We start from the raw sequence: 12,398 nt of genomic DNA, 5'->3' as shown, positions 1-12,398 counted from the left end.
TGTTTCTTTGCAATCTTAAAACTTAGTTACAATAGAGACAACTCAGGCGTCTTGAGGAGCTAAAATTTAACATATCTGGTATTTTTATTCAAATTTTTATTGTTGTTATGACCTTCAAAAAAATGTTCTTCCAAAAAATGCAGGATTTTTGAGCATTCGCCAAATTTTTAAATCATTTTCTGTCAACTTCTGGCTTAATTTGAACAGGGAGGTCAAATCTACTACCAAGAGCATTCATATTTATTCGTAATTGCCTTTTCATGTTTTAAGAATTGGTTCTGTTTGTAGGTGATTTATTCTGGATATTGAAATGTACTAATGGCTTCCTCTGGTGTTATAAATGAATCTTTTAGTTCAGAGGATTTCACTTCTGTGCAATTTTTAACGACTTTGATAATTTTGTTTTGAAAATATCCTGTAGTCCCTCAGGTTTTTCATTTGCCGGCTTTTTATTTTTTAATTCTGTCAATTTGTACCTGAATCTCATTGATGAAAGTTATTCGATTGATCAATGAAAGCAAAATTATTGAAAAAGCGTGCTCTTGAGCTTAGTCTCATTGAAGAAGAATATTTTTCTGTTTGTTTTAAAGTTGAATTTACATATTGGATTTTTCTTAAATTAATGTTTTTCTTGCTTTGATACTATGAGTTGAGTTTTCATAAAAAATCAGTTATTTCAAAATTTTTGCCCTTATTTTAACTTTTGGTGCTCTGTCACAAAAACACACTAACGACAAATTCCATAGCAATTTACCGCAGGTGCAACTATTTAATTTTTATTGTTGTTTGGTAGATACAACACTACTTTTTATTGGCTTTGGCGATTATCTATTTTATAGCAAACTGTACTAAACTTTTGACTAATGACGGTGTTTTTCGTTCTTTTAATAGCCCTAAGACTCATTCGGGATCATTGAGGCTCTCAATTTCTTCCATCGGAGTTTTAAAAGAGCCTAATTAATAATTTCCTTTTCGGTTTATGGCTAATGAGTTTCTTTACTTTGATACCAAATTATTTCAAAAAATTTACTGTAATTTTTAGCTTGGCCCTTTTTCGTTTTGTCGACACGGTACCTCGTCTCATTAAGGACAGAAGTTCCGTATCTTTTTATTGATGTACAATTTAATCTGTTTCTTTTAAGATTTGTTGGTTTCAATATAGTCTTTGATAAGTTTGTGTTAAACTTTGATTTTTGTCCATAATTAATGATTTTTTGTTGTTTAGTTTTGAAGATTGTCTTGCCTCGTATTCTAGTTAATGACACATCTCTTCGACCCCCTAAAACGACGTTGTTTAATTCGTTTTCGGTTTGAGTTTAAAGTGATTGCTCATTCAAGTACAAATTATTTTTTTTAAAAAAATGAACTTTCAATAGGTTCAACATTTGGAAGAGAGTTAAGACAAAAATGTTGATGAGCGGGGTCTGGTCTGAACAGTATGAAGAGTATAATGGAACGCACACTACAGAGCCTCATTGTTGATATCAGTGGCTCAAAAGACCAATACCAATCAAAATTTTGGAGCAAAATCTATTTCCTTTCTCTTATTAAGAGGTTTTTTGCCTTTTTTTGAGGTGTGCCAATCAATGTTCTTGGTTTTTATAGAGTTCAGATTCCCTATTGATTTACAAAAAAATTTTAGAGTTAGAATCTATTCAAACATAACATAAAGTCATACTCCATTGTGTCCTGATAAAATTAAGCAAATAATCTTTAAAAAAATAAAATAATGATTGGGATTAGAAATATAGATTTAAATTTTTTAAAGCTGTTTTACCTGCAAATTGAAAGCATATTCCATCCAGGGAAATTTTTTCCTCGGTCTAGAAGAGAACAGCTAGACGACTCAACTTTTAAATTACTAAACAGTGCATCAAAAAGCCTTTTTTTAAAATAAAATCTGGCCTAACTGTCATCAATAGTTTTAAATAAGGCTGAAATTCATTTGATTAAAAACATGACAAGAGCGGTTTGGAACTTATTTTGCAATATATTTATCTGTGCTAAGAAGATGAAACTGAAATAGAATCTTTATCGGAGTTCAATCGGACTTTAATTTTGGCTGCTGTCCTCGATCCGGACTGCAGTGCACTTCATTATTTTTTATAAGGGTGAGCTGACGTTATCGCAAATCTATGCTTCCATTAGATCATATGCTTGCATTAGAGCTCAGTTGATAACTTTTCATCGTGAGTGAAAGAACAAATCTGCTTTCAGGCTTCGAATAATAGAAGAGCTGTTGCAGAAACACGATCAAGAAGCATTTGTTCATTTTTGGGGTGATAATAATGGGCTAATCCTCCACTATGACTGCAACATTTTTTACTGTTAGAGTCACAATCTCGATAATGATACAAATAGACACCAAATCTTTCAGCGTCAATCCTCCGATAGAATTTCTCATCTTCCAAGCCAGATAGCTCCCTCATGTTGAAGAACTCGGAAGGATGTTGAGGCACGTAGCGAGAACAGCCATGATGGTACAAGAGTAAGCATGCATCTGAATGTATGATTGCTTTTCCTATATGTTCGGCTGAAACATTTCAAAATTTGTAGTCAAAATAAACTGAGATATCTGTGAAAATTAATTTGTCACACCTTAGTGATGACTGAACTCAAAACTTGCAAGATTCTTGCAAGAATCCTGCAAGATATCAATCAAGGCAAAAAAATAAATCAGGTTACAAATGTTTTAGAAAACATCTTTGAAGCAATTAATGTTTTTGAATAAATTACAAAACCGAATTCAATAAAAAAATTTTAGCCCGGATTCAAAATCTTGCAAGAACCTTGCAAGAATCTTGCAAGTTTTTGAATTCTGAAAATTTTATTTTTGTATTTCTGGTAGCTCAAACTAACTAAAAACCGAATGAAATGACTGATGTAAAAATTTTTGATCAGCAGAACTGAACCTATTTGACTTTTTCCGTAAACGCCTTTTGAATGTGAAATCTTGCAAGAATCTTGCAAATTTCTTGCAAGATTTTGAATTCAAAAATAAATTTTCGACAGATAACTAGAGACATCTTGAGCCAACCAAATCCGTCTATTTTAAGATTAATTAACCTTCTCTAGAAAAAGACGAAAACAAACACTTTCAATCTTCCTCTCATTTTTTAACCAAACAAGTTATTTACAAAGAAACAACCAGTTGGAATATTTTGTTACCGATCCTATCGGTAATTGAGGATCTTTTTGTAGTCGTATAGAATATTCTGCTCATTGTTAATTCCACTTGTCTTCCTCATGAAGTATATGTGATTCTATTTGATTCCTTATGTTGATAGCTATTGGTGTTAATGTCCTTGAAATTTTTTCATTCGAAAAGAACTGGTAAGTTTTTGAAGTTTCATTTTTTGTTCTTCTTTCATTCCAATTAAAGTTTCGGCTCATCATACAGAAAGCCAGACTCACTTTTTGGTAAATCAAACGTTAACTTCGTTGTTGATCTTATGCCAAAAAATGTTTTTTTATTAAGTTCAAAGAGAAAACTACAATATGATTTTTTTGTAACTGGTATTTCGCAAAGTATCACTATAAATTATTTGTACAACGCAATATACTTTTGTCCAACCAATCTTTAAGAAATCTTTAAAAAAATGTTTTTTTTAGTTTTGATGTAAATTTTCTTTCAATTGCGGTTTGGTTACTTGCAAATTCTGTTACTTAGACTTTGTTTGAAGCTTTCGGTGCATGATGCTTTCGGAATCCTTAATCTTTAAAACTCAATATTGGTTCATTTTTGTGAAGTCATAAAACTTTAGTTTGTGTTCTTTCTGCTCGAAACAAACAAAACAACGTGGCCTTTGCTGCGCGGTGGGAAATTGTTCCTACTTCATGGTAGAGGTCTTCCCTCTCCAAAATTACCAAATGCATTTGCTTGGCGTCCTGAATTACGTCCGAGGGGCAACTTTATGTTGCTTTAGTAGATTTTGTGTGAAATTTAAGTCTTATTAGCAAAAATTTCGTGGCACGCTTGGCGTTTTTGATGATTTCTCCTAAACTACTGAGCCAATTTAGACGGAGTATTTGCGTTTTGTTGGTTATAAGTTCTTCGCGACAACAAATTTAAATTGGTTTTGACATCGGCCTACTCAGAATGTTATTAAGCTTTAAGTTGAAAAAAATTAAAAAATTATCTTAAAATTTTTTTTTAGTATTGATGCAGTTTTTCATTTATTTGTGTTATAGTTAATTGGGAATTGTGTTAATTATCTTTTTTTTGGGTTCATGAAGCTTTTGGAATCCATAATTTTTTGAAATCAATGTTTTTTCAATTTTTGTGTAATCATGAAATTCTTTGAGTTCTTTTTTGGTCAAAACACAAACACCCTGGCCTTTGCGTCGAGGTGGGAAAGAGTTTCTACTACCTGGAAGAGGTCTTCAGCATCCAGATAAAAAATATGCCTTTTTGCGCCCTGGATCATGTCCCAGGGAGAGGTTTATGTCGCTTTGCAAAAATTTGTGTGAAATTTATTTCTTATTAGCAGAAAAATCGAGGAACACTTCACGTTTTTAATGATTTCTCCTGAACTACTGTGCCAATTTAGATGCGCATAGTCGCGTTTTGTTAAAGGTAAGATCTTCTTGTTAAAAAATTTTAATTTGTTGCTGAAATCGGATTTCTCAGAAGGTTATTAGGCTGTAACTTTAAAAATTTTAAATAAATAAAATTTCAAAATGTTTTTTTTTTAGTAATGATGCAGTTTTTTGTGGTATATTGCTAGCAATTTGAGTTATCTAGGCTCTGTTTGGGTGTATGAATTTTTTGGAATCTCTAATTTTTCAAATTCAATGTTTTCTCAATTTTCGTGAAATCATGAAATTCTTTTTTGGGTTCATTTTTGGTCAAAACACACAAAATACCCTGGCCTTTGCGGCGAGGTAGGAAATTGTGCCTACTTCGTGGAAGAGGTCTTCAGCGTGCAGAAAAATACGAATGAAAATACTTTAGGTCCTGAATCTTGTTGGAGGGGCAGGTTCGTGTCGCTTTCCTGAATTTTGTTGCGCAAATTATAAATTATAAGCAGAAAAATCGGGGCACGCCTCACTTTTCTCATGCTTTCTGCCAAGCTGCTGTGCCAAGTTAGACGGACACAGTCGCGTGTTGTTGAATAGATTTTCTTCTTGTCTCCAGTAGTTAACTTGTTATTGAAATCGACCTTCTCAGAAGGTTATTAGGCTGTATGTTTAAGAAAAATAAAAAATTATGATGTTTCAAAACGTTTTTGAGTTTTGATGTTGTGTTTCTTCTAATTTGGGGTCTTGTTACTTGCAAATTGTAATATTTAGAACATTTTTGGTTTCAAGGAGCTTTTATAATACTTTATTTTTGGCAAATCAATAATTTTTCATTTTTTGCGAAAACATGAAGTTCTTGTTTGATTTATTTTTTTTTTCAAAACACACAAAACACCGTGGCCTCTATGGCGAGGTGAGATTTTTTTCCACTTCGCACTACAGGTTTTGGGGGTTCAGTAACTACGGAGTGGACTTGATTGGCGTTCAGATGTTTCTACGGGGCGCCGTTTTTGGTCGTTTTGCGCGACTTTGCGAGACATCGGGGTGTCCCAATGGCCCAAAAATCTGGGTACGCTTCATGTGTTTGACGATTTCTCTAAAACTACTGTAACAAATTGGGCGGGCATTGTCTTGTTTTGTTGGCACTGAACCCCTCTTGGTTGCAGTATTTGCTTGGTTTCTGAAATCCGCCTAATCAAAAAATTATCAGTTTTGAAATTTGAAATCAGTCGAATTTTCGGGCTATTCCGGGTGACCCAAATTTCGGACCCGAAAAACGCAATTTACCCAACAAATGTTAGTGTTTTAGAATCCTCAATTGGAGAAGAGTTTCCCCATAAATTTATTTGTATGTAGTATTACGTAATTCAGGTTATCAATTTTAGCGAAACGTGACCCGTACTTGTCCATTTTTGTCATTTGGTACGGTACCTTTATGTTGGAATATCTCCTCGTACAGTGAACCGATTGTTGATCTATTTTTTGATTTGGACTCAACGTGAGCCGTACCTGGATCCCTATAAACGGCGTTTTGTTTTTTTCAGCCGTTTTCGAGAAATTGGCCAGGACACATATCCCCATTTTGACCTGTTCGTGTCCGGTCCATTTGGTGTATCTACATATTAGACCACCAAAACAGGCTAATTTAGACAAGATAGTTTGTCCGTTAGACTTGTCTGATAATAGGGATTGTCCCCGTATATAGTTTATAGGTCGTTTTATATAGTTCAGAAGGTCAATTTTAGCTCTGATTGTGCTGTATCTCTGCACTGGGGTCATTTGATACGGTACTTTGTTTTTGCTATAACTCCGTGAAGACTGCACCGATTGGACTCATTTTTTTAAAAATAATGCGTATCTCTAGCAGCTCTACAAACATTACTAAGGGTGTTGGTTTTTGTTTAGCCGTTTTTGAGAAGTTGGCCAGCATCTTGACCCCAGATTGACCTCCTGAGGAGAGAAACACTACATTGATGACCATCTTAAACGTCCATAAGGCTGCATTTGACGTTCAGTTTTAGTGTTTCAGATTTCGGAGTTAGTGGTGAGTATCCCCATATTTATTTGTTCCATAGTTCAGTGGTACTAGTAATAGAAATAGTGGTAGTTGTCAGTCGTACTAGGTCAGTTTCAGACATTGGTACGGTACCTTAATTTTGAAATTTCTCAACGCAGAAAGAACCGTTTTTGGATCTGTTTCTTGATTCGAACTCTCCCTGAGCCGTACTTTGATCCCTATAATTTTGGTGTGGTTTCTTTCAAGCATTATTGAGAAATAAGTGTGTATTTTAGCAAAACGTCAGTCGTTGTAGGTCAATTTTGGAGTTTGGTACCGTACATAGTTTCGCTAATAACTCGTCGTAGAGTGAACGGATTATGGATCTGTTTGTTGAATTGAACTGGGCTTGAGCCGTGATTTAGTTCCTGTGACTGCTGTTTTTTTCTTTCAGTGGTTTTCGAGAATTTGGTCCAGAAACATGCGGTCGTTTTGACATATTATTGACTGGTACGCTTCGCGTTTCTACTATGAAATCTTAATTATTTCAGATTGATTGTAAAATAACTTACAAAAACTGAACAAACAACTTGTCGACAAACTGTTGAACACACATACACGGATTGAGATACGTGAGGTTGCCTCAAATATTACCTCTTAATCGGAAAATAGGTTTATTTTAGCTTCAGAAGCGTATTTTTATGTTGAGTTGGAGTGCAAAGTGTTGCACTCCCATAGCCAGGAAAAGGTTTATAATAGTTGAGCTCACAAGGTAATGTGCTGAGCACAGAATGTTCTTGACGTTTATTTTGGTGTGTGCTGTCACCCAAAAATTAGGGAGAACGAACCAATAGTCGAGATTTCGGTCTGGTGTAGTAGTTGCGTCTGGTGTAGTAGAAGCGCTAAATCTTAAGTTGGTCTGTGGTCTGGTTTGTGGTCTGGTAGTCTGGTCTGGTGTATTCGGTCTAGTGTATTAGTATTTTTGACCTAGGTGGTATACGAAAAAAGTACTTGATACGTTGTCAAATTTCGCGCTCAAAAAATCGCTATTTAGTGTTTCAACATAAATTGCTTTTCAACCTACTCAAGGACTTATTCAAATGATTTGAGGGTCTAAGGAGGAGTGTCACTGCCAGAGTACAGTCTGAGAGGGAACAAATTTTTGACCTAGGTGGTATACGAAAAAAGTAGTCTATACGTTGTCAAATTTCCCGCTCAGAAACTCGCTATATAATGTTTCAACATAAATTTACCTTTTTAAATCTTTTTATTAATTTCAGCACTTTTTAGCTTATTTCGTACAAAATTCAGAGTCCCTCAGAGCATCCGTCCCTATAATATAGCCGGATTAAAGTCTCAGGCTGCTTCTGATTACTTCATCGCAATTCTTACATAGGTTTTTAGTATATAATTTCAAATATAGGTCTCCGTCGTCGAAATCAATGTTAATTAAAAATTGTTTCATTTTAGCTGAAAATTTCAAAAAGAAACTTGTGTTCCATATATTTTATTAAAACAATTGCAAGATATAGCGTCTTCGGAAACTTTTTAAAAATTAGCCAGTTTTCATGATAATATTGCAGAATAGCCACTTTTTGCAAAGATTTGATAAAACTTTGAGTTTTGCGAAAACCACCTAATCTGCTCGATTCTAGTAAAAAGTGGCTATTTTGTGAAAACTGTTCCAAAATTGCATCGTACAAGCGCTCTTGTAAAATCTACTTAGCACCCTCGTACAAAGATTGCTAAAGAATTTCTCTAAAGAACTGTCAATTTAGCCTGGATGTATCCAAGGAGGCAGCTTGTGGTTTTTGTCACAATCCCACTTTAATGTGAGGGGTAGAAGAACTAATTGTTCGACAGGTTATCTTGTCGACTACGGTCGTTCGATATATTCCTCGCAGAAATTGGTGAGTGGTGGTATCATTAGAAAATATTGCTAAGCGTAGAATAACTAATGAACTAATGAAAACCTTTTTTTTTTAATTTTGTGAACATCTGACTCATGCCGATCTCCGTAGTTTTTGTTCACATTTTCTTTGCTTTGTAAGCCAGTCTTTCTTCTTCCTAAATTTTTGGTAATTCAGTTCAACTTGATAAAACGACACCTAATGTGTTTTTCTAGCCCAATTCAAATCTGCAAGACATGCAGACCTACAGGTTGCAGACAAAAATTTTTATAGCAATACTAGTTTCAGCATAATTGAGGATTTTTCAAACCAATAAAGAAGATTCAGATTTTATTGGCGCGGTGTTTTTCATCGTCATTATCATTCGAACTCTTTTCTTCTTTGTTATAAGTCAATAACAGAAAATTCAACTTTTATAACAAGATTCCGTTAATACCAGATCCCATCTGCAATCAAATTCAGCCCAATAAAGTTATCATGTTGTCATGGAAATGTTCATGGATCTTCATATGGCCTCGACAAAGTGCTTCGCTATTTAGTGCATTGTAAGCCATGTGTTACGTGTATTTTTTATATTAAATTAAGCACCTTTGGTACACTTCGTTTGAAATTCAATTCAGCTTCAAAAAATCCTTCCCAAAAATTATGGCGAACCCTCATGCTTGTTATGGCTGTGCAAAACGTTTTCCTGGACCTTCACAAAATTCTTGAGTCTTGCTTGTATTAAATGCTTGTTCTTCTTATTTAGTCCCAGTCTCATTAAACGAGATTCCAGTCGGTTTCGTAACAGTTTTTAAGTTAATCTGTCTTTTTCGTTCAAATGACATCTAATGGCTGTTCAGACATTGAATATATTTATTTTAAACAATTATCAAGGAACTTTTGAATTTTGACTTTTCTGTCAAATTAAAAAATTTTCTCAATCATTCTGGCTCTATTTCCTTTCTAAACAAAAAAATAGTGTCTTTTGATGTTTTTTATGTTTTTAACTAATTGTTCAGTTTTTCGATACTCACAGTACTTTCGTGAATGTTGTGGCTTTTTTCTGGTTTCTTGTCTTACTATAACATTAATGGCTGCTTTCCCTGACGCTAAGAAGGTGCAATTATAGAACATTTGCAGTGACTCACTCGAAGTTTTAAGTTCTAAGTGAAGCAAATAAATGCCAACTCATTTTATTGAGTGAGGTAAGTCACGTATGATCAAAATCTAATCACGCAAATAACTTAAAAATTTTTGCTACAGCGAGTGAAAAATGACGTCACGCGCGGAAATGCCGTTGGTGAGAGGAAGAAGTCATCCATAAAATTTGACTTTTTCAGCTTTGCTGTGTGAACAAATGTAAAACGAAAAAAGAGCGTCAGACGACGAGACAAAAACATAGCTGGACAAGTCCTGACGTACAATTCAAAGAATTTTCATTGACTAAACAGAAAACTAGACCTAGAACGGACTATGAAAGGATTGGGAAAACCATTTAGAAAAAAAACGGATCCAAAAAATCGAAAAAACAGTAAAAATCAAAGTGAAATTGACGCATGGGAACAAAAAACCACTAGCGAGAAAGCAAATTTTCGTTCAAACACCGTTTTCTCAATCTACTTTAAATTTGGAGTGAAAAAAATTCACGCCGCAAAACCGCTCGCTTTTTCGCTCCGCTTCATGTTTCGGCATGACCAAAATCACTACTCCAATTTGACTTCAAAAATCATGAAAATGTGTGAACCGATCTTAAAAACACACTGCCGGAAGAACTCCGGAAGCAACTCGAAGCGTCAAAGCTTCACAAAAAAACCGTAATTGCAGCGGAAGCCATTATCGTTTGTATTAAACCATTAACCCATAAGCTCCCCAGGTCAGATCTAAAAATTGGTGAAACTTAAACCACTGTCACCAAGAGCAACAAAATGCAGCAAATTTTTATACTATTGAAAACGTTTGGTAATGTTAACAAATCCGAAACAATTAAGATGGACAGTATACTGATAGGCTGAAAAAGTTGACAGGGCTATCAATTGCCCTCAAAAAAGTCTATCAATTGCCCTCAAATGGTTCTAATCTCAAAAAGATCGCGAAAGCAAACGGCAGATGATAATCTTAGAAACTAAGTTAATTTTTTTCAAAGAAGTCTGCTCAAATTTAAGAAGCCGAAAACCACTCTAATTACACTTCTAATGACTGCAATTAAAACAAAAAACAACACATATTTCTTCCTTGTTGTGCCTCCCTTGAAAAATCTAAGAAAAAGCAAAATCATTTAATTTTTCAACAACTGAACAAATCAATATACCGAATATAATTGTAGGTGCCAAGAAAAAGCTAGAAAAATACTCCTAAGAAGGTGAAGAATATGGACAGGATGTAAGGCACACCGTAATAAAGACATTCTTTATTTTTGGAAGTTAAAATTCAAATTAAAAAAAAACTCAAGAAAAACGAATACATTTCGTTGTTCAGTATTCGAGACATAGAAAGATAACTAGTTATCCGATACAAAGATCTATCCTCGTTAAGAGAACAAAAAAAATTTGAAAAGAAGAATTAAAACATACGAAACATTGAAACATTTTTCAAAAAAATTAGTCAAAAAGCTTTTAAGACTGCATTTATGAAAAACTTTTGACTGTTTTTCAAAACCTTAACGCCGAAAAATTATCAAGTCTTTTTTGAAACGAAAATAAAGTACCTCGTGTTGCACAAAAAGACTAATTCTAGTAATTAAAACCAAAATACAAACAAAAAACTGACGAAAATTGGAAAAAAAAACTACCGAAATCTGATTAGCATATGTACAATTTTCCAAAAAAAAAAAATTAAAACGAGGTAGAAAGAGGCGTTGACTATATGGATTATCAAAAAGAGAATGCCATATGGACTGATTTTTGACAAAATGACGGTTAAAAGATCCAAAAATGAAGAAATTAAAATAAAATAAAGCCAAAAATTAACTAAAAAATGAAGAAATATGTGCCAATTTTGAAATTGAAACTCATTTTCAGGCTCTGTAAAACACTGTGGTATCAAATTCAGAGGTTGAAATTCCATATAGCATCGAATAAAGATTATTTCTACAAAAAACCAAATTACAAGCAAAAAAATGCGCTTCTCAGACGAAAAACGGCTAAAAACGGTTAACTGTATGTGCCATTCAGTCAAAAACAATTTTTTAAAGTCAAAAAGTTATTCACTAACTGCAGCGCATGATCAAAAAACTTCTCTCGCTCAGAAAAAATTAGTTCACACTGCAATTTCACTCACTCTCGCATTTAGGTCAAAACATTGTATGAACGAATAGTACTTCCGGTAAAAAAAAACCTTAAGAAAACCAATACTCCTCTTCGAGTCGTAAAAAAAAAGACAGCGCCCCAATACAATTCAAATTCTTTGAATTGTAAAAAAACCAAGAGCACCGCGATATAGCTTAGCTCAGCTTGCAGCTTCGCAGCTATAGAAAGCAGCACAAAAATGATGCAGACACCTAGGAGTTCGAATCTTCAGGAAACTTAATTTTGATGATCAATTTATATAAAGCCTGTAAAAGCGATTAAGAAAGTTGCAAACCAGAAATATTCACCTACATAGTAAAAACCTTATTTCACCTTTATCCAGCTAAAAAAAACCATGATTGTTTGCAGTGAATGCTCAGTGCATCAAATTTCAATTATACACAAATTAAACTCAATAATTCAAATTCAAAATTCATGGAGAATTTAAAATGATGTTAAAAAACTGGAGCGAAATATGCATGTTGCTCATGCATGTTTCAGGTAACCGTGAAAAACTTTTAAGCCATTTGTAGGGAGAATTTCGGTGAAGAAAACATTCCACCTACATCTAGTTAATTTTTATTGCTACTAAAATCAGTGATTAAACTGATAGGATGAGTCAAGCATACAGTATTAGCGGAATTTGGGAGACTGAATTGTTCCAACAAATAATATTCTGTAAGTGATGCAATACATACACTCAGC

The 12,398-nt window shown here is 33.9% G+C and overlaps 1 protein-coding gene across 7 annotated transcripts in view; it reads right to left on the bottom strand.

Annotated features, from left to right (window-relative positions):
- Window positions 1–1,642: 1,642 nt before the first annotated feature.
- The window catches only part of LOC142347843 (uncharacterized), a 58,946-nt gene continuing 48,190 nt past the window's right edge, over window positions 1,643–12,398 (bottom strand). For all 7 annotated transcript variants that reach the window (XM_075398968.1, XM_075398965.1, XM_075398966.1 and 4 more), the window contains one exon: window positions 1,643–2,533. In XM_075398968.1, the coding sequence (XP_075255083.1) occupies window positions 2,214–2,533 (320 nt within the window). In that variant the 3' untranslated portion in view covers window positions 1,643–2,213. The remainder of the gene's footprint in view (window positions 2,534–12,398) is intronic.

This window comes from Convolutriloba macropyga, chromosome 10 (genome assembly GCF_964194025.1).
Source record: "Convolutriloba macropyga chromosome 10, txConMacr16.3, whole genome shotgun sequence".
Taxonomy (NCBI): domain Eukaryota; kingdom Metazoa; phylum Xenacoelomorpha; order Acoela; family Convolutidae; genus Convolutriloba; species Convolutriloba macropyga.
The sequence above is the reverse complement of the archived record's forward strand: the minus strand, read 5'-3'. Positions and strand labels throughout refer to the sequence as shown.